Source organism: Kwoniella bestiolae, chromosome 3, assembly GCF_000512585.2.
Source record: "Kwoniella bestiolae CBS 10118 chromosome 3, complete sequence".
Taxonomy (NCBI): domain Eukaryota; kingdom Fungi; phylum Basidiomycota; class Tremellomycetes; order Tremellales; family Cryptococcaceae; genus Kwoniella; species Kwoniella bestiolae.
Window position 1 is genome coordinate 509,099 of NC_089243.1, and position 21,571 is coordinate 530,669.

At 47.0% G+C, this 21,571-nt stretch overlaps 8 protein-coding genes across 8 annotated transcripts; 4 read left to right on the forward strand and 4 right to left on the reverse strand.

Annotated features, from left to right (window-relative positions):
- Positions 1–892: 892 nt before the first annotated feature.
- On the forward strand, positions 893–2,276 carry I302_104868 (uncharacterized protein; the record flags this gene model as incomplete). Its single annotated transcript, XM_019195632.1, has 6 exons — positions 893–1,085; positions 1,144–1,248; positions 1,363–1,539; positions 1,606–1,824; positions 1,901–2,081; positions 2,168–2,276. 6 exons carry the CDS (start codon positions 893–895, stop codon positions 2,274–2,276), a joined length of 984 nt encoding a protein of 327 aa, XP_019042455.1.
- A 416-nt stretch (positions 2,277–2,692) lies between these two features.
- I302_104869 (uncharacterized protein) lies at positions 2,693–3,649 on the forward strand (the record flags this gene model as incomplete). Its single annotated transcript, XM_019195631.1, has 4 exons — positions 2,693–2,761; positions 2,864–3,000; positions 3,074–3,162; positions 3,228–3,649. 4 exons carry the CDS (start codon positions 2,693–2,695, stop codon positions 3,647–3,649), a joined length of 717 nt encoding a protein of 238 aa, XP_019042454.1.
- Positions 3,650–7,883: 4,234 nt separating this feature from the next.
- On the reverse strand, positions 7,884–8,714 carry I302_104870 (uncharacterized protein; the record flags this gene model as incomplete). The annotated part of the gene is made up of 5 exons (XM_019195629.1): positions 7,884–7,965; positions 8,037–8,070; positions 8,151–8,332; positions 8,411–8,531; positions 8,630–8,714. 5 exons carry the CDS (start codon positions 8,712–8,714, stop codon positions 7,884–7,886), a joined length of 504 nt encoding a protein of 167 aa, XP_019042452.1.
- Positions 8,715–9,348: 634 nt separating this feature from the next.
- On the reverse strand, positions 9,349–11,583 carry I302_104871 (uncharacterized protein; the record flags this gene model as incomplete). The annotated part of the gene is made up of 13 exons (XM_019195628.1): positions 9,349–9,724; positions 9,801–9,817; positions 9,878–10,006; positions 10,074–10,134; positions 10,190–10,269; positions 10,326–10,397; positions 10,492–10,691; positions 10,774–10,888; positions 10,978–11,022; positions 11,082–11,143; positions 11,204–11,241; positions 11,307–11,445; positions 11,529–11,583. The coding sequence occupies 13 exons, from the start codon at positions 11,581–11,583 to the stop codon at positions 9,349–9,351; spliced, it is 1,389 nt and encodes a 462-aa protein (XP_019042451.1).
- A 553-nt stretch (positions 11,584–12,136) lies between these two features.
- I302_104872 (5-aminolevulinic acid synthase) lies at positions 12,137–14,182 on the reverse strand (the record flags this gene model as incomplete). The annotated part of the gene is made up of 4 exons (XM_019195627.1): positions 12,137–13,424; positions 13,480–13,626; positions 13,699–13,859; positions 13,955–14,182. The coding sequence occupies 4 exons, from the start codon at positions 14,180–14,182 to the stop codon at positions 12,137–12,139; spliced, it is 1,824 nt and encodes a 607-aa protein (XP_019042450.1).
- A 628-nt stretch (positions 14,183–14,810) lies between these two features.
- I302_104873 (uncharacterized protein) lies at positions 14,811–17,749 on the forward strand (the record flags this gene model as incomplete). Its single annotated transcript, XM_019195626.1, has 6 exons — positions 14,811–15,288; positions 15,393–16,182; positions 16,309–16,619; positions 16,730–17,250; positions 17,338–17,552; positions 17,635–17,749. 6 exons carry the CDS (start codon positions 14,811–14,813, stop codon positions 17,747–17,749), a joined length of 2,430 nt encoding a protein of 809 aa, XP_019042449.1.
- A 354-nt stretch (positions 17,750–18,103) lies between these two features.
- I302_104874 (uncharacterized protein) lies at positions 18,104–19,528 on the forward strand (the record flags this gene model as incomplete). The annotated part of the gene is made up of 4 exons (XM_019195625.1): positions 18,104–18,315; positions 18,404–18,740; positions 18,856–19,017; positions 19,097–19,528. 4 exons carry the CDS (start codon positions 18,104–18,106, stop codon positions 19,526–19,528), a joined length of 1,143 nt encoding a protein of 380 aa, XP_019042448.1.
- Positions 19,529–19,989: 461 nt separating this feature from the next.
- Positions 19,990–21,199, reverse strand: I302_104875 (uncharacterized protein; the record flags this gene model as incomplete). Its single annotated transcript, XM_019195624.1, has 6 exons — positions 19,990–20,011; positions 20,080–20,195; positions 20,350–20,544; positions 20,774–20,923; positions 21,008–21,061; positions 21,140–21,199. 6 exons carry the CDS (start codon positions 21,197–21,199, stop codon positions 19,990–19,992), a joined length of 597 nt encoding a protein of 198 aa, XP_019042447.1.
- Positions 21,200–21,571: the final 372 nt, after the last annotated feature.

Genomic DNA, 21,571 nt, shown 5'->3' on the forward strand with positions numbered 1-21,571 from the left:
AAATCGTTGTAGTATACGAAAGGAAACGTTTCTTACGGATTCACTTTGTCATCTACCAGTTGATTACCTGGTACTCGGGAATGATTGTAAATCATCCATCAAGGTGGATTACTCATTCCAATCTATAACACGATGTATCATCTTCGAGTGCGATTTTCACGGGACAGATCGTTGCCCCACTTCTTCAACTGCTGATTACCTACTCAGGCACGGTATATGTGTAATCAAACCTACCAACCTCGCACATACCTCGGAGTTACCCCGGATGACTTTGACCCCGTTGGAAACGATAACCTGTCCGATAAGATACGATACGATACTATACATGCACAAGCTCAATTCGGTATCATGGTGCGTGTTCGACTTGTCGATATGTTACAGCATGACAGTCAAGTCGTTGCGAACTATGGTGAAAGCCTTGTACATATCTGCCTCTGACTCTGACTGATCTCCAATAGAGTTGGTCAGGAACCACTTGCTACATCCTCGTGGGAGATCGGCATTCTTCCGGCTCGAAGAATACTTTCGTACGAGTACTTGCGTGGAATTCCGAGTGGTCAGCTGCTGATTCTCACCTTGTAACCTTAGGTAGGAATGACTGGTACAAATCATGCTTGTTTGAGGAAGAAGAATCTCGCTGGATTACATGTACACAGAAGTATACATATGCACTAGCCGTGGGAAAATTCAGATCCAAAAGGGTCACGAGACCAGCCTCAAGAAGGGGTGGTCGTACGTCAAAAAGAAGAAATCATCAATATGGTCATAGTCATAACCGGCCCCCTAGTCAAGCATCTTGAGAATATTTATAAATAGTCGACTATGCCTCTCTGCTGTTCTTTTCGACTTGACCTTCACCTTCACTGGTTGACCAAATTTATTCATACTCAACATGCAAGGAGAAAACGGAACGACCACTCAAGCTCGAGATGGGATTGTCGATGGGCATTCCAGCGACAAGAAGAAATTCGTAGTTTTTACTGCTACCGGTGATCAAGGTGAATCGGTATGTAGATACCTTCTGAAAGATGGTCAGTGGGATGTGATTGGCATCACCAGGAATGTATCGAGCGAAGGTGCAAAAGGTAAGTATTTTGTCCATTATGAATATGAGGGAGGGTTGACTTCCGAGATATGATATAGAGCTCGATAAGTTGGGTGTTCGAGTGGTTCAAGGGGATATGGAGGATCCCTCATCGTATGCAAGATACCTCAAAGGTGCATATGGCGCATTTGTCAATGCCGATTGTGAGTCTATTTATCTGAGCTTCAATTCACATCTCCTCTCCTGACTGCTCGACGACCCTCACTTGCGTACCTCATCCATTCCAAATAAGCTGACGTGAGATCCCCACCCTTCAGTCTGGGCACCATACTACGCATCATCCTCCAACCCCAGCATAGCCTCTGAGACAGAATACAAACACTCCAAAAACGCCATCGACGAATGCATCAAAGCAGAACTCAAGCATGTAGTCTATTCGACGCTGGACGATCTGGGCGAAGATGGTATTCCTCATTTCGATTCCAAAGCGAACGGTGAGCTAGCTCGATTCTTCGCCTGACCTCCTTCCTTCTGTTGATATGCTCGCACCCTTTTTGCAGTCTCAAAATACATCAGGACGACTTCCCTGCCCACCACCCATTTGATCACTTCGTACTACTTCTCAAACGCTATCAAATTCGGTCAGATCAAGCGAGACAAACATGGCACATTATTGCTAGCTACGCCCGCTCCTGATGACTGTCCGATTCCTGGATATGCTGTTGAGCAGACCGGAGCGTGGGTGTTGAAAGCTTTGAATGAGCCTGACAAGTTTATCGGTAGGTTCAGTTCAAGTCTAGTCTTACAGTATCTCTCGATAATGAGATGTTTACTGAATCGAGGTATATATGATAGGCAAAACCATATATGCCTGTTCAGACATCCTGACAGTTTCAGAGATGGCATCGACCCTCACCGATGTGGCAGAAGCGAAATTCGATACCCTTGGTCTGACCAGGGAAGAGTTCTATTCGGACGGTTTTAGGTGTAAGAATGATAAGGAGCTGTGGTTGAACTTTGAGCTGTTCTACAGGAAGTGAGTGTACGAGATTGGGATCTCTCCCACACAACATATCAGCGCTACAATACCTCTGGCTGACGAGTTGACTTCACTCTCTGCAGACTCGCCAAGAGGGATGTACAGAAGAGCAAAGAGCTTGCCCCTGAACAGTGGAGTTTCAGAGAATGGGCGGAACAGAACCATGAGTTTAGGAAAGTAGCGGGAATATAAATGGCAGAGACGGTGAATCATACGGTGAGATCACTTGGACATTTATAACTTATGTACCGAATCGTCAACCTCCTGATTTGACATTCAAAATGAAACCTGTGACATATTACATGTCAATATTGGAATTAAGTTTGCCAATTCGAAGGCATGCTCCCATATGACGTATCAGCATATCCTGTAACTCCTTTCATCGTTGTTTCGCTGTGATGATTTTTGTCTTCCACCTCCTTTGCCACTCTGGGTGCAGTGGCGAGACAAGCTGCGCGTCAGTTGTATCGATCCAGCCCGCGAAAGGGTATATAAGACCTTTCGTTCACCTACTGAACCATACACTTCACTTCTTATTCATATCACAATCCTTTGCCCGACTTGGAGAGCAAATCGATCGTGAACCTGTCTGCTTACCACCTACCGCAATGTCAGAGCATCACCATAATCACCCTTCGCCACAGGATGAAAACAGTGATAATCCATCTATCGCAGAGGTAAGAAATGGCCGTCGTCGTTCTGTTCCCCCAGAGGACGTCTACCTACCGTAATAAAGTAAAGGACAGATATGCTGATTCCGCTGTATCAAATATGCGTAGGGTGGTCTACCACTTCCCTCAAATCCATCCGAATGGGGATGGTTGAAGCCCCCAAAGCTCCATGATTTCGACAAACAAGGAGAGATACCCGACCTGCTCAACGATATGGACGATTGGCACAGGCGTTTGAGAGAGACGTAAGTTTATTTTTATCTCATAACCATGTTGATGAGACAGGCAGACACTGATCCACGGTCTTCAACAAACAAGGTGGAACCAAGAAGTCCCCGCTGAATCCCCATGGTCTCCATATACTGCAAAAGAATTGGTATCTGGTAGATATGTACCATCTGGTACTGGTAAATTGCCTCCATTCCGTCGCTTTCGTAATACTTCTGCCCGCTGATGCGCGTTGCAAATACAGGACGAGCCACAACCTCTCAAAGTGGAGGGACTGGCTCATCCCATGAAGTCGATGGAGAACACCGAGAAGATGTACCTGTACTTGGGCCTAACGATACTAGACCACCTACCTCTAAAGGTCGACCCTACAGAGCCAAAATCAGGTCTGGCACATCTCGGCTAGTGCCTTTTTACAACCTAACCGAAGCTGGAGCCCTAGCTTTCCATTCCGAGCTTGATACTGACGTAGACACTTCTAAAGGGTCCAATCTGACTGCCTTGCGAACCGGATCGGCCTGGGTTGGAAAAACAAGCGCAGAAGATACGTTCTACCAGAGAGGGGGAATGTCGGAAGCAAAGATTGCCAGATTGAAATCCATCGCCTCCAAGGATGTGCAAGGTGTGTCGGGTGAAAGTTGGTGTGAGGTGGATGGATGGATCTGATGAGTTCAGGGTAAACATGGTGTTTACAGTATCCAATATTTACATATTACCTCTCATCCCCTCTCTTATTCACTCATGCACTGTATACAGTACACATGCTGAACAGGACATCAAGAACCACATCTCTGCTGTGAAAACGAGCACATTCGCAAGAATACCCAGGACCGATTGTACCGCCGAATATTCGGGTGGCAAAATGAGAAAGAGTGGATGAGCCCTTTGCCACTTCCCCTTGGCCTCGTTTGATCCATTCAGATCCAGGTGCATTCCAGCCGATCTTAGTATGTATGCTAGCCGAGGGATAGTCAAATCCTTCGAATTCACTCTGGACGCTGATACAGATGCTGCGAATCAACCGATAGATATCTCCATCGGCGCAGTCGGAGAAACGGGTCGGGCTGCAAACGAGCTTGTGAGTTCGGGCCTGGAGGACTCGTGCCTTTGTAAAAGGGGTTATTGTCTGACCAGATCGATTGGCTGAGGGAATACCGCTTCGAGGGACGTCCATGATATATCGGCTGCACCATGAAGAAAAACTTACATCACTTGCAGATACTGTTCGTGCTTAGATGTATTTGGCATAGGTTAAGTTGAGTGCGAGAGGCTGGATCGGAGAGCGGGGTAGGATAGTACATGCCACTCATGTCAATACAATCAAGCACGCGCGACAAGTTGAGGATGACCTTCTTGCCTGTTGCCGACAAGCTCGCCACGCAGTGGGTGCTTGCCTGGAAGAGCCGGCATGCTTTACATGTGGTGTGTCTGTGAATAGAGCGAGTAGCCATGAACACTTGAAAACAAGGGATGGGTGAAGCTGAGGAACGGATGCTGTGCAGTGTGATTGTGCGAAGTTGACCAACCTTTCGTCTAATTTTGAACAATAGAACAAACGGGCCGTTAAACAGCAAGCATGTCTTGCAGGATGGAGGAGCATTGCTGAGTATTTAGGTTCCTATTCACTTCCTGCTACTCCCTGCTACTCCCTGCTACTCCCTGCTACTCCCTGCTACTCCCTGCTACTCCCTGCTGCTCCCCGCTCATTCCTATTAACTTCCCACTACTACCCGTTGACTTCCCGTCACTCCTCGCTCATTACCATTTCCTTCCCGCTACTCCCTGCCACACCCTGTTCAAACTCCGCCAGTCCCCATTCACTCTCCGATACTGAAACGACTGTAAAATGCACGCGTCCGTGAGGTGCGCCTGGTGGGTCCATACCTTTGTATTTGAGATCCCATGCTTGCCACTTTACGACCGGCGAAAAGTTCATGTCTGACGGAATATATGGGACATACGTAGTACAACACTTCACTGATTTTTTTGAGCTTCCAATTTCCTGGTTCCCGTGGCCTGATTATCTATTGACAGTATGCAAGACAACTCGCCACCACGGTCTATTTATCCATCAATCAATCGGCAGTACGACTGGCTGACCGGAGAGCAGCTGAAAAGATCTTATCCTCATGAGCTCCAAAGTACCCGCCGACCAGGGAGCAGCATTCGACTCAATGTAGGATATGATAATACCCTAACTCACACTGCTTGGATCACTGAACAACAAGGTCGCGACCTGTTGAACGCTCTTTCAAGGCTTCGTAGGGACGATGATGATTCTAGGCTCTCTTATTGGGCGTTCATCTTTAGAACTAATTCAATATTTCCTGAAATAGAGGATGATTCATCGAGACAAGTTATTTCAGTGGCAAATTTGACAGAGATCGAAGCCAAAGAAGCACTCCAAAGCTTGCGTCCCTTCTCCCAACATGACCAAACAATACTTGGACCTCGTCAATTTGTATCTTTGGGAAGGAGTGAGGGCTAAGTGGCTGGGAAAACTCGTTCAATGCATGCTTAGTTGTCCCATTGCTTCGAATATCGCAAAAGCGGCCGTTGTGACCTATTTGCCACTTATCACCGATGTCCTTTGGTTGAGCCTAGGTGTTCAAACGGAGCGCGGTTCCAGGCCCTCGGGTAGTGTGATTTGCTCACACTGCGAAGTATCGCGTTTACACGCTTCTGATAATCCAGACGCCACTCCTTTCTGTGGGTCGTCGCCCCAATTCGATGACGCAATCGCCAGTCGATCTTTCCTTTCGAGCTGGACTTAGACTAGTCCTAAATCGTGTTGCAAATACTCCTCGGCGAAAGTTTCGAGTCGAACTCTCCGGTCCATGCTTTATAAAGCGCATAATCGAGCAAAGGTATTTCACTTATCTCTCGCTCCCATTCCCCAATCGATCCGTCTCATCAATTTACCGACCGAATTCCAAACAACCCCTCAAGTGCGACAATATGAGTATTTTTAGTCATCGATTCCCAACAGAGAGCAAAAGCCAAGCTGCCTCTGAAGGGCGAGAACACCAAATTACGTTGGCCGACACGCAGACCGATGACGATCCCCAAATGGGATACATCACGGCTAATCAAGCTGGCGAATACGATCAACAGATGCGGCTCAAGTGGAATGACAATCCACAGGGACGATACCGAGTCAAATTAACCGATGAATCAGGTCAATCGACAGTACGGTACACCGACAACTCGGAAGATTATTATGCCCTTGGAAACAGTATGGAGCGTTATAGCAATGCCAATGGCTCATTGAATTAGCAGTGTATGAGACACGGGAATGAATGGATTGGAGACCGCTATGTTGGGCGGACAGGGAAGTATGAAGATACTGTATGGCAATGAGTGGATTCGGAAATTCACAGTCGACTGTGATGTGGGAGAAAAGAGGTACTGTAGTAGCTTGCAGAAGATGAACAACAGACTGACCCTTGTCAACTCAGACTGCCTCTTCCTCCTTTGACGTACCGCAGGCACCTAGAGCGGCAGGGATGTGAGGACCCGCGTACAGTCCTTCCAGAAAATACCAGTGTCCTTCAAATAAGTTAATTGAGAAAAGTCACGCTCCCAAAATTAAACCAAATAATTGTCCACTCTGATCCCCACACAATTTATGTCGCTACGCTCATAATCTCTGCTCGCTCAGCAGCTCACAATATGCGACTTTGCTATCCCAGTGAGTAGTGAATTTGAATTTGACCAGATTCAACAGAACTCAAAGGCATCGCAATTCTGACTTTGCCCTAATTTCCAATACAACTCTTGGATAGGTGATGACGTTATGGCGAAACTGTCCTTTGATGATGGCTTCTAAGCGAAACCATGAATCTCCTTTGCATAATTCGTAGTGAACCCTACTAATCTGACTCGGACCTTAAGCTTGAGTCTTACTTCCCTTGTGCTCAACAAGTATGTTCCGAGTTCGAAGACCGGTACGTGCCTCAAGTCCCGAGGAAGGCAATGCAGGGAAATTGAAAGTACTGTATTAAGTCCGCCCTATGCCACTGTGTCATTCGAGAGCGGCTATTGAACAGCAGCCACAGTACTACCCATCGTCACGAATCTTCCGAGGGCAGTCAAAGCCAAGATCTCCCCAGTAACTGACTGCCATCCCCGCCCATGTCAACAACCCAGTCCTGTTGCTCCACCGTTTACCTAGGTCACGGAGATACCATCACGCACGCACAGTCCGCGACCGATACTCAAGCTCGAGAGTTCCACTACCTTATGAGTCAAGTCGACTCTCAACCATCATATCCTTATTGGGCGGGTATAACGTGGAGTAATGGCCATGTCAACTATGTCAAGTATGTGAATATCTCCGAGGAGGGGTTATGGGATCTCAGCGGACCACTCCATAGATTCGGACGGGACAATTCAAGGTATTGGAACTAATTTAGTTGTAGGTGTTGGTCGAATATAATGGTTCCTGGGATAATCTCAATTTTACAGTTCTGTAGGTTTCTGTAAACTATTTGTCCTGAGATCGGGTTATGATTATGAGGGGATGTCTTATTCCTCTTTCCAAAACATCCATCATTCAGCATATGTACAGTAATGATTCGAATTTTTTGCACCTGCTACACATTAGCTAAAGCGATGGACTGTCATCGTCTATAAGCACAAGCAATCAGCAATGATCCATCCGCATCGAGCAATACGTTTACTATATCACACAGCATATGACAAAATGTGGTCTATGCGTTGAGCAAGTAGAACAGCATAGTTCCTAGTATCCAGAAGCTGATGACAGGTGTGTCGTAATGATGAATAGAAGGTGATGATGAAGATATGGTGATGGGGCGGGGTGTACCGGTTGGACTGTTTGAGGTATTTCATCTTTCATCAGCCCATTGCTTGCTCAATTCTGGCGGACTGCAATTGCTTACAAGTGAAGCTGAACCCTCGGTGTACCGGTCGTGAATATCATATCCCCCATCTTCGTCTGCCCACCTTCCGGGGACGATCTAATCCCAACACGGCTGTAAGCCACAATCCCGCACATGCGTACGATATGCTGACGAGTCATTGTACTTACGATGTCTGATATATGACGAAATCCAGATCCAACCCTACCACATCATCACCATCAGTTATGCACACACATGATGTGCAAAAATGGCGAAGGCCTGCTAGAGAGCGCATGACTCACATCCATACCCCTCGCCTGGGTCAGTCCCATTATACCCCCTCTCATTAGTCAAAACCACCTCATGTCTCCCCTGCCCCAACGTCGAGTTGGAGTATAAGACCTGCGTGAACACGTCGACAGGGCGATTACCGTTGTTATAGATTTTGGGTGATCCGTCGATTGACGTGGAATAATATTCGTGACTATACTTACCGTCAGCGCATACATGTTCTTGGTGTATATACTCCCAGTCCAAGTCCAAAGAGGAGATGAACACCCACTTTGACCTGAATGCACCGAAGAGCCATATCCCATTACCTTTGAAAGTGAACTTCATACTGTCCCCTAGGGTGGATGAGGCGTGGAAGGTGGAATTGGAATATCGGTCGATAAATGGGTCTCCTGTCGGTAGGACCAATAATCATCAGTGAGATGTCAATATGAATCGATGACAAGCGCACACTGGGAGGACAGTCAGATGTGATCACATGGAGACCTACCTTCATGATCATCTCCATCCCATTTACCCACGTAGGTCAGAAGAGGCGAAGGGTCATCTAGCGTTATATTCTTATTGCCGCTCATCCCGCATCGAGTCTGCGATATCGACGTAGTGCCAAAACGATTTGAAGAGTCAGCAGTATTGACGACCTCGGGCGAGACTGTATATAAACTGTTGTTAACTGATTTCCCATGGGATCCCATAATACATCATATGAGACCCATAATCAGCCAAAGGACCTCCTGAAGATTTACTGAATAAGCTTTCAAAAGGTCAAATGGGATCTAGATCCAGCAAGGGGCGAAATCGATTATAGGCTTTACTCCTTATAGTACACACCCACATGACGTCGATACTAGTACCAGTACCTTTGTGTATATGTTTAGAAAATAATTCAGATTCATCTGGATACTAGGCATAACACAAAGTTAGGAGGGCGGAGTGCTAATTCCAGATTTATTCGATGCCCACAGCGCAGACTATATGGCCATCCTTTCTTTGTATTCCACCTGCTTATTGGACTCCATTCGAAGGATATATCCCGTGTGCGCATCTGACGGTCAGTAAGAATACATGAGATGCCTAGCAGGATTCAGTATGGTATTGATGTGTTTGTCAGTGATGATTCCAACTGTCAGTTGAAGAGTAAGAATACAATGGGGCGAACATACATACAGTACATGGCATAACAGTCTATAAACATCTACTCTCTTCCTCTTACAATCTGACCCCACCACTCCCACCCGCATTCCCACGATCCATCCAATCAATCTCATCTCCCCCTACCTTCCTCCCCTCATCACTCTCACTTTCCCTCTCCGTCAATTCATACGCTTCAGGTCCATCATCATCATCCGCGTTGGCATGTCCATTCTGCTCCAATTTTGAATATCCCCTCTCCTCCGCATTGACGTCGTTCTGCTTGTTCAACTGAGCGTTCTTGCCGGAGTTGGAGTATAGGTGGACCAGGAATGTTATAATGAGATATAGGAGGAATGAGAGTGAGAAGTCGAAGAGGGCGTAGGAGACGTGATCTATACCCTTTCCATCGGCATTTCGCAACTCCTCGTCTGTTGCTGACATGAAGAGGGTACTGCGGGAAGAAGCGAAGTCAGCAGCTGCAGTATGAAGCGTTGTTGAATAAAATCCGGATAGGATGGACCACTTACCCTCCTAAAGTCAAGAGCTAAATCATGATCACACTGTCAGCTACCCTTGATTCTCTTAAGAAATTCAGCTGACTCACGTATGGCGGTAGATGCTGGAAAATCCTGACTGTCCCAGGTGGCGTAGGTTTATCATTGAGTACGAAGCAGACTTCGATGAGTCGTAATGTCCCAGCGGCGATCAGAGCGTATCCGAATAGTCCGTGTATCTATGTATGTATAACGAGTAGGTCAGCTCCAACTCGCCCTGTGCCCTTGATGATTACGATGACCCACCTTCGACGAGATCATCAACGCTTGTTCGTGCGCGCTCATACCCCAACCAGTCATGATGATACTGCACACGCGTCAGCTTTACATTATCTATGTCTCGAGAATTGAAATCAGCTCACATCACAGCAGGGACGAACGACCTCTTCCCATTCCTACTCAACCATATACCCAACATACCACCGGCCCACCAAAGGACGCCCTGCGGAGTTCACCTTTGTTAGCTGTGTTCATCAAATGCATGAGAGAGCAACTCACCATCATGGTATGTTGCATGTCCTTATGCGTCCAAGGCCCACCATGGTGTTCGGTGAAGGTGTTGATGATGCCCTATAATCATTCACATCAGACAATCAGGACATCATTTTATGTCACGCCGACGAAAGAAGGAGACCATCAACGATGGAAAGAAAGCGACACCCACCCAAACCATTATAACAGAACTATCCAACATCTCCTGACTCCTTCCAGTCCTTTCCAACCACTGATGTCCAACATGCAACATAATAACCATGATAGCTGCGTACCCTATAAACGCTGATCCCATAATATAATGGGCGGCACATTGACCCAGATGCCCTCCTCGACAGTATCCCAGCGCAGTGACTACTCCAAATAGCATTTCTAAAAGCACAGCAAGATTGCTCAGAATTAGTACACGCTTGGCTAGGAGGTTTGGAACGATATGAGAGCGCAGGAGACTTACGGGTCCATCCTAGTACTGGAAAGGTTTTACCTATGAATGAATGAAAGGGAACTACCCATGGTCTAATGCTTTTCTCCAATATATGCAATTTGAGGAAAATTCCTAGACCGACTTGCTATGTTTCATAACGAGGATTGTCAGCTATCACAAACAACTCGATATTTTACTGGGCGAGCTGAACGGTAAAAGGTCGAGTCAACTCACCGACACCAACACCCATGTGATTATCTTAGCCATTAACCCGTGAACCTGTACATATCCATTTAAGCTCATTTCCCCCTTGTTACCATGATGGAGTCACAGCTCACAGTCTCAGGATACTGTCTTCCACCATGATGATGACCAAAGTACATCCCAACGAAGCAGAGTACTAAGCCATAACGCCATCCAATCAGCTCATGCGTCCCGTGCATAATGAGAAGTGACATACCTGTATTTATAGATTGAAGCGGTACGTGGTATTTCGACCTTTTCCCAATATACCAAATCAGCCTTTCTACTATAGCGAGCGGTCGAGGGAGACGCTAGCTCACTTTGATAGACCCAGGACCATACCTATAGGGAACGATATCCCCCATAAGAAGGTTTGTAGGCCCCCATGCAAGTATATGAGTCCGTCTATGGGTACGCCCTCATCGATCTGAGTGACATTGTGATGCTCGTGTGCGTGAGCTGTAGTCATCACAAACAATGCATATCAGCTATTATAATCAAGCTACCAGACCTGAGGGTTGAAAAATGATTGATGTACTCACCATGAGCAGCTGCTAGCACAGCACAGGAAGCGTACAACAAGGTTCTCCTCAGCATGTTAGTTGTACTCTTCGTTCCTTTCTTCTCGAAGATGAGCGGCAACACGACAAGCTTCGTTCTTTTGGTCTGTATTTGACTTGGATAGTCTCGAGCTCTACGCTATGTGCTGGGTGATCCTGTCGATGGGGTGTCCGCTTGCGATGATCACTAGTAGGATAACTAATGAAGAATCAACATTACAAATGAAAGATGCAAGCGAAAACAACAGACAAATTGGATTTCATGTGATTGATTACGTCTGCCGTAACCACACGCTCGCTCGCTACTCGGCGGTCAAATCCGTCGTCTCCAACTCCGGCTGATGGCCGAGATGGATCAGTTATTCCATCCATTTTCACGTACTCACATACTCATGCAAAGGCAGACTAGCAGAAGACTTGCAATATTATCCAACAGCAAGCAGATATGCATATATATTCAGATATTGAACACAAATAAACCAACATGTTCAAGACGAAGTAACCATATATACACAGATCTACCTACTGGGCAATACTACGAAAAAGTCAAGACGGAGAGATATTTGCCCGGGTTCGCCAAATCCTAATCCCTATACATAAGGGATAGACGCCAAGGCAGGCCCAGCATCAGCCCCAAGCAAATGGGTCAATCTCTTTTGAGCCACCTCGACAGCTTCATCCCTCACCACACCCTTCGCACCGTTCGCCAATCGCTTAGGCGCAGATCCATCGTCCAGACCCAATTGAGCGTCTGACCAAACATTCTCCACTGGGACAGTGTTGGGTGCACCCACACCGGCTCGTCCACCGATAGCCTTCCAATCTGAGATTCTCTTCAGTTCAAGCTTGTTGAATACTGTATCCAACGATTCGACGAGATGAGTGATTTGTTCGGTCGAGTGTCCGGGTGTAGGGGTGATTCTTAATCGTTCTTCCCCGACAGCTACGGTGGGGTAGTTGATGGATTGAACGTAGATCTGATGGTTGGATAATAACATATCTGACGCTTCTTTTGCCAAGGCTGCATCACCCACAAGGACGGGGATGATATGGGATGGATTGGGAACAACGGGGATATCAAGACCGTTCAATTGTCGTTTGACTTCTCGGGTATTGAGCTGTTGTAATCTCCTATCACCCTTGTATTCCCTTTGATAAGCGATCGAAGCCTGAGCACCGGCAACTACAGCGGGTGGGAGCGAAGTGGTAAAGATGAAGCCGGGAGCGTAAGATCGGACTACATCGACCAAATCTGATGACCCAGCGATGTACCCTCCAACCACTCCATAGGCTTTACCGAGCGTTCCAGTGATGATGTCGATTCGGTCCATGACACTACCCTTGACTGGATCGGAAGAAAGTCGAGTAGCGAGATGAGCATCGTAATCCAAATGTTCAGCTACACCCGCACCATTAGGACCGTACATCCCAACAGCATGAACTTCATCTAGGAAAGTGATAGCTCCGTATTTGTCGGCGAGATCGCAGATCGCTTCAATGGGTGCGACAGATCCACACATCGAATAAACACTTTCAAAAGCGATCAGCTTGGGTGTTTCCTTAGGCACAGCTTTGAGTTTAGCTTCGAGATCGGCCAAATCGTTGTGTTTGAAGATGACCTTCTTGGCGCCAGAGTGTCGAATACCTTGAATCATCGATGCATGGTTGGAAGAATCGGAGAAAATCACACATCCAGGTAACTTGGCTCCGATCGTGGCGAGGCATGCATCGTTGGCGACGTAGCATGATGAGAAAACGAGAGCGGCTTGTTTACGGTGAAGTGAGGCAAGTTCGTCTTCGAGAGAAAGGTGTAATGCACCGTTACCCGCGATGTTACGGGTACCACCTGCACCTGCTCCGTACCGATCGAGGGTACGTCTGTCCGCGCTTGTCAGCTGCGATGTAGATATGAAACAGTTCAAAGCTGACTCACTTCATGGTACCAAGTACAACAGGGTTCTTACTCATACCTAAATAATCATTCGCGCACCACACATTCACTTCATCCTTGACATTGGAAGTATGCGCGATCGTAAATTTAGCGGCAAGTCGATTAATGTTGTTGAAGTATCGGTATGACCTATTACCACGTATATGATCAGCATCGAGCAATATGAGACTGGTCGATCTCGATCGGAGAAGAGATACTCACTTGTCTTTGTGTTTCTTTTGCAACTCGGCATCGTAGAACTGTTGATAATCGAATCTGCCAGCAGTACGAGCAGTCTCTACGACATTCACAGCAGCCTCTCTTGCAGCTTGGGCATGGGGGCATTTGGCAGCCTCGGCATTGTTGAATTGGACATTCTTTTGCTGCGACCCAAAAGATATGCAATTAGCGCATTGACCACTTGGTTGTTATGCTTGAGTGACACGATCGTTTTCTTTGATACATGTGATCCACTCACCTTGTGCATCTCCTCAACTTCCCTGTTGCCAGCGACCGAAGCATAAGTCCTAGCTTGAGAGATCGACGCGAGCTTGGGACCCATCATGGGACAAGTCATAGCTTTGGCAGTGAGCGATGAGACATTTGAAGATACGTTGGTGGATGCCATCGATCGGAGTGAGCCAGCGGTGGAGTGGCCCAGGAAGGGGCAAACTCCAGAGTATCGGAGGAGTGAAGTTACTTGCATGGTGGTTGGTGCTCTTTGGCTTGGTGCGGATGAGATATGGTAAGAAGATGAAGTAGGTAGAGACGAATGAGATGAAGAGGCAAGATGGAGACGAAAGAGAGGGGAATAGAAGTAGAAAATCAAAGTTGTGCGATGGGTGACGAGATCAAAGCAACAAGCGAGTCACAGTCACAGTATTCGGAATTATTATTAATTTGTATATGGCACCCAATCACAATCCACTCAATTCCCAATTGTGGCAAATCCATCTCCACGGTATCCCTTTCTCCCCTTGTTCGTAGTACGGCCGTTGTCAAGACGACGTATACCTTTGTATCACAGATTGCTTCCCCTCGTCTCGTCATCCCATGCATCCAAGTTACCCAACCAATATAGGTCTGGGGGAAGGATTGGAACCATTCTTGGGGGTAGTGAAGGGATAGACGGATTGGACTAAGCGCAGAACTGGCCACATGTCGACCACGTTTCAAACAGGGGGCAATCGTTATGTCACGTGATATCCGAGATTTCAGCTAACCATACCTTCGAGAGATGTCATGTCTAAAAAGTTGAACATTGTCAAACCCGTGATAGATATTCAGGTTAATCTCTTAGCTTGACTCGCCGTAGCTTAAGAAACTACAGTAAGATGCGAGTAAATCCCACATACATATCAATAGGTTCCAACCGCTCTTCCTCATGTTCAGCCATCACCCCTAGTGGCTTACTAGCATTCGGAGCTGGTAAATTGTTGGCTCTGTGGGATACCGAGTCGACTTCTAGCCACGGTGTACAAAGGACATTACCGGGACATAAAGGTCAGATCACCACTGTCAAACTTGTGTCTTCTTCGTCCGGTGATAAGTTCATATCGGGAGATACCAACGGGGAAATCCGGGTATGGTCCAGCACAGGGGGAGAATGGAAGTGCGAGAAGAGTTGGACAGCGCATGAGGGCTCATCGATATCTGCTATTGGAATTTCACCTAGCGGATGGATCATAACGGGAGGGTCGGATAGTAAGATTAAAATCTGGGATGAGGAGTACAAGGAGAAACAGGTTATAAAGCTGGAAAAGGGGAGATTACCTTTGGATTTGGACTTGGCTACTTTACCTGGGTCTAAAGGTATGCTCACTTTTCTTCCTTACTTCCGAACACCAATGTCTTCATTAGATGTATTAGATACCCGATGATGAGACAAGTCTGATCTGCTTTTGACCTTGCTATAGCCCCAATACTAGCAGTAGGAGCCACCGACCGTCTCATCCGAATCTACACCCTCACACCAAATCACGAATTCACCTTATCCCTTACGCTAGAGGGCCACGAAGATTGGGTACGATGTCTATCATTCACCTCATATCCCTCTCATGATCAGACTAAGGAAGATCTGTTCTTGGCTAGTGGAGCTCAAGATAATTTCATCAGATTATGGAGAGTTTCTTCTATACCTGCACAGCAAGCTGAGCAGATACAGATAGACGAGAAGAAGGAAGCGTCTGCCGAAGGCTTAGATCTACTAGATGAGTTCGAGAGGAGGTTAAATGGCGAAGGAAGTGGTCAGATCAGTACCAAGGCTCATATCCTAGCTGTGCAAGATGGTCCCAACCCACTACGATACAACATTACTCTCGAAGCATTACTTGTAGGGCACGAGTCAGGCTTAACGAACCTCCACTGGTCATCCCCCTCTCCGACACAGCCAAACCCCCTACTCCTTTCCACAGCTTCCGACAACTCGCTGATCATCTGGGTTCCCTCTTCGGATGGGATATGGATCCCCGAGCATCGTTTCGGAGCTATAGGAGGAAGGGGCCTCTCGTTCTACGGAGCCATATGGGGTAAAGGGGGAAGGAGCGTGTTGGCAAGTGGATGGAACGGGGGTTGGGAAAGATGGGTGAAGACTGCCGGAGAAGATGGGGAGGAAGAATGGCAGGTAAAGAGCGGGACGAATGGACATTATGGGGATGTACAGAGTTTGAGCTGGGATCCGAGGGAGGAGTATTTGATTTCTGTTGGGTGAGTCGGACTGTCCTTTTTGTTTTTACCTTTGTTCACTGCTTCGCCTCCCCTCTCTCCCTCTCTCCCCTTACTCACCTCCTAAGATCCAAGGCAATGCAGCGACTAACTCAAATCTCATATCAGAACCGACCAAACATCCCGAATACACGCTACGACATCCCTCGCCTCCTCATCCACCTCCACCTCACAATGGGCAGAGATCGCTCGACCCCAGATACACGGCTACGACATGACAGACATTGCGTTCATCTCCCCCCTGAGATTCATAAGTAGTGCAGATGAGAAGGTAGCCAGAGTGTTCGATGCGCCCGAAGGATTCGTAGAGTCGTTGAGGACGTTGGGTGTATCTGAGGGAAGTAAGGCGCAGGAGGGATTGAGACCTAAGGGGGCGACTGTGCCTCCTTTGGGACTGTCCAATAGGGCTTTGCAGAAGGGTGAGTTCACGTAGCACAATCCTAGCTGTACCTTGCCCATGCCAACAAGGTTGGTCTTGACATACTTTTAATCTGTCTCAAAGCTGACTTGCTTGGTTATTGTGATATAGCTCCAGCTCATTCGGACAAAATCGAGAAAGAAGGAATGAACGAAGCCATCATATCCATCTCTCACACTCTTACATCCCTACCCACCGAAGAAGAATTGGCAACCTCAACATTATGGCCTGAGATGGAGAAAATCTATGGACACGGGTACGAACTCGTCTGCGTAGCTTCTTCTCACTATACTCTCGATCAAGCGGGATCGGAGATCGTCGCGACCTCGTCGAAATCTACCAATCTTGAGCATTCAGGTATACGTCTATACAGTACGAATAATTGGGAGCTATACGGCGAAGTATTAAAGGGCCATTCCCTGACTGTTACGAGGATCCAATTCTCACATGATGATGATTTGATGTTATCCTGTTCTAGAGATAGGTCTTGGAGGTTGTTCAAGCATAATAAGGATAGGAAGAGCTACGAGCCAATCGTAGAGCAGGAAAAGGCCCATGCGAGGATGATATTGGATTGTTGTTTCGCCAAGGGGGATAGTGGAGTCTTTGCGACTGCCTCGAGGGATAAGACTGTGAGTGTTTCTACTGTCTCTGCTATGTTGTTCAAGGAGAGAGAAAAGGGATATACTGATTGGATTGAAATGGTCGCGCTTGTATAGGTGAAAATATGGATACCGACCAACGAAGATAAGTCGAACTGGAAATGTACAGAGACTATCAAATTCAACGAAGCTACTACCTCAGTGGACATGATACCCTATCAGGATGGGTACCTATTAGCTGTGGGAACTGAGATTGGATCGATGTCGATCTACTCATTGACGAAGGAGAGTGGTGATATCAAGGCTGAGGTGCTGACTACTTTGGATGAGAGGTACGTTTATCCGAGCTTTGCTTGACGAATGATGCCATGTGGTATTCGGAGTACGAGATGCTGATCCTCTTCGAACTTGCAGCATATCACACGTTGGACCCGTCAACAGACTTGCCTGGAGGAGACAAGATGGGAAATACCAATTGGCCAGTTGTAGTGATGATAGGAGTGTGAGGGTGTTCGATATTGAGCTATGATGAGCAGACATCAACACCAAAGCCTAGTTGGTAGATCGCACTTCACGCATCGCACATCCGGTACATATACCATGCATAGTATACACTTGTCAAGTGGTCCATTCCATTCTCGCTCAGTCTTGGCGGGGAGACAGCGTTGTGCCACGTTCGTATGATATTGTGCGATTTAAGCTGAATAAGGTAATTTCGGCTTGGTTTTCCCGGTTCCGGATCATTCGACATAGGACATTCGATATCAACCCTGATTCCACCATACTCATTCTATATCTCACTCGACCTGTTGATAGCTATCTTCATCTTGTTCATCTCGCTATCGGTTGCTCGTCACCACTCGCCCGGTCGTAAATAGCCAAGATGTCAGGTCTAGCAAAACTCCTCACTTCCATCGCTCCTCCCCCCGCTGCCCCCTTATCAAGGGATTACGATGGGTTGGAATACAGATGGAAGATGTTCTCATTCCGACCTGCCGCATTTAAGTTCGAAGCTGTCGTACTTGGGATCGTAGGGTTTTATCTGGCCATTTACCTTGTTGGCAAAGCTATCAACACCGGTAGAGCCAAATCGACGTGAGTGTTCTCTGTCACCCCTCCTACACCCCTTATACCGGATGTGACTGTTGTAAGAGGGAACGAAGCTGATCAAATGATGGAGCAGTATCAAGCCATACGAATCCCTCTTGACCAACCAATTCTCCCAAGTCCGACCCCTCCTCTCCTCCTCTCCCGCCTTACACCTCCTGTACGCAACCGGCCGACGAAATTTGTTATCCCTCCATACGACCGTCTCGCTCCTTCCTATCCATGACCTCGCGGGATTGGTAATCCATTTCGTCAAATCAGTTATCGAACCTACTTACAACGGTGCTGAACAGCTCAACTTCGATTTCACCGTTGGAAGAGGTGAATTGGGGCTGCAAGGTGAAGGTTTGGGTGTTTGGGGGGTGGTTGATAAGTCTGCGTTGAGGGAGACTAGAGAGAAGAGATGGGATTTGGTGGGTTATCTTCTCTTAGCTTATGTTCCTATTCAACTATCTAGCCTTTTCACTACTTCTTTGTGATACTGTGGTGCCTCATACCGAAAGCTGATATAGTGATGTTTTCCCATAGACCTTCCCCAAGCTCAACGACTCAGCTACCAACCTGCCAATCACCCATGCGCTCTTCACTGAACATGTGGAAATCACCGATCTCTTGCTTAAAACTCCTAACATCGGTGTCGGAGAGGTATTGAATGATAAAGATGCTGCCGCTGTGCTCAAGTACTTGTTGGTGAGTAGCCACATCTCCTTGACTAGCCTCACCTTTTTGTACATCAGCCAACTAATATCCACTCTTATGCTATGTGTAGATCTCCGACACTCCAGCCATCAGACCAAACAGAGGCCCCCTATCCCCCAAAGCCAAATCCCGACATGTGATCCTCTCAGTGTACAAGCCCTCTACCCCCGCTCAGGTCGAAGCCGTCAAAGCTTGGATCCAAGTATCCCTCAACATCGTTGATCTCCTCTCCAAATCTGCCTCAGGGGGATTACTCAAACCTGACATCTCGAGAAAATTGCTCAAAACCCGACAAACTGTTGATGCGGACTTGGCTGTCGATTATAAGAAGGAACAAGATGAGGATAAACCTGCTGAGGAGACTCCCGAGGAACGACGGGCAGCTAAAAAGAAGGCTGAGAGGGAGAAGTTGAGTGAGAAGGAATTGAAGAAGTTGGAAGATCTTGAGAAGAAGAGGGAGATGAGGAAGATGCAGAAGAAGCAGGCTATGGGGGGTAGATAGGTGTATTTCCTACACTTGCGGTGGGACTATGGGAGATGAGGATGAAGGGATGTAGTGGAGGACACAGGGTCGTGGAGGGGAGAAGTTATTTGGTGTAGTTGTGTAAGCAAGACAAAAACGAGAGGCGGCGGAGATGGGTATGAAGGGTATTTAATGGAATGAGCGACACGCGACAGGCAGATTAGTGGATGGAGATTGACAGCATATTTATATACCCATTAAAAAGGAAATTGCACATGCGTCCCTCGTTCACATACCTGAATGAGGCTGGATCTACCACTTCGTAGTTTCACATTATTGCTCTTTGACATGCATATTGGTACAAAAGGTTATATCTTTATAAGTTGTAATGACGAACATTCACTTTTATGCGTAAATCTAGTATCTCCTCTCACTTGCATCGCGTGACCTTTCGCCTGGCATGGTATGTATCGGCAATTCGGTCAATGACATGTGTCGATCTACCAACCTCTACCTCTACCCCTGTTATGATAAGTCCAGAACTATTGATCAGCTGTTGGTCATCGCTTACTTGGGGCAAAATAACTGACCTTCCCCTTCCTCCCCTGAACCCACCACCTCTGAACCCCCTGTATCCTCCCCTGCCTCGTCCTCGTCCTCGGTTCGTCATGTTCATACCAGGTAGATTTGTTCGCTTCTCTTTGACCTATAAGCATGGGTAAAGCGAAGTATCAGCGTTGATTCAAAACAGTATCTATGGACATTCCCTCTTTATCCAATCATCGAAGGAACGAGCTAGCCCTGAACCGTAGCTTTCTTTCCCTTCACATATATGCTGTACTTGGAAATCTCGCACTCACCGTTATCAACCTCCCCCTGAACATACTCTCGTTCAACACCACGGCATTCTGCACTATCGACGGTTCTGCAAATTCCACATAGGCGTATCCTTTAGGGTGTCCAGTGAATTTATCACATAATATCGTTACTCGATTTATCGTTCCGCAAGCTTGGAAATGCGCTTGGATCTCTTCTGGCGTGGCTCCGTAGTCTACCTAGATGAGTTGTCTTACGAGTCAGTCACAAGCTTCTTTTGCTAGTCACAGTCCGGTGAATCTGCACAATGAAACCTCTCTCTCCGCTGAGATATTTTCAGAAGCTCCAGCGATCGACCTGATTGGCAATTTCACGTCGCCAGCTTTCCTTTCTATAGATCATCTTTCCTTCGCATCCCTCCGTCGAAAACATAATCTCGTACAATTCGAAATGGAACGTTCAACTCACATTACCAATGTACACACTCCTCGAATCGACTGCACCCGGCGAATCCTCGTCTTCCATACTAGCTTCGTTTCCACCTTCGTGCGTCTCTGACGTTTGCCCATTGGTATTTCCGGATGGATTGGGAGTCGCTGAACCTCTATTCGATACGAGCTATTCAGTCAAGAGCATCAGCTGGGTATGCTATATATGCCTCTGATGAATTCGCTAGCTGATGAGGTGAGACTTAATACCCACAGCATTCTTCTCCTCTTCCATCTCTGCTAATCTAGCTTGCATCAGTCGGAGCTCCTACATTGAAATTCACATCTCATTAGCTTTGACCAAAGTGGAGGAGAGTGGGTTTAAACGGAAGGGTTGAGGACGCACCTCATCCACATTGTCCCCGTCATCTGCTATCCTAGGTGAGTTTTCTCTCTGTTCGGCCATCTTGGTATATATCAGGTTGTTGTCGATAAATTACAGAGGTATGCAAACAATATCGATTTACATGTAATAGTAATAGTAATGTTGAAAGCGTTGATCACCTCCTCAATCTCTGAAATAGGTTCAGTCATAATTGTAAATAACGTCAAAATCTGCCACACGTCCGGAGAAAGCGGGATTAGTCGGATCGGCCGTCTTGTTGCAGGCAGTTGTATGGTGTGGTTGTAGCAGTGGTCCCTTTAGCATACTCACGGTGAGAGTGCTTTGAGAACATCGAATCCATCCATTATTGCATAAGATATCATCAACGACACTCAACTCACCACTCTTACCTTCCCTCATCCTTCTTCTCGTGAGCCACCTACCCTCTATCAT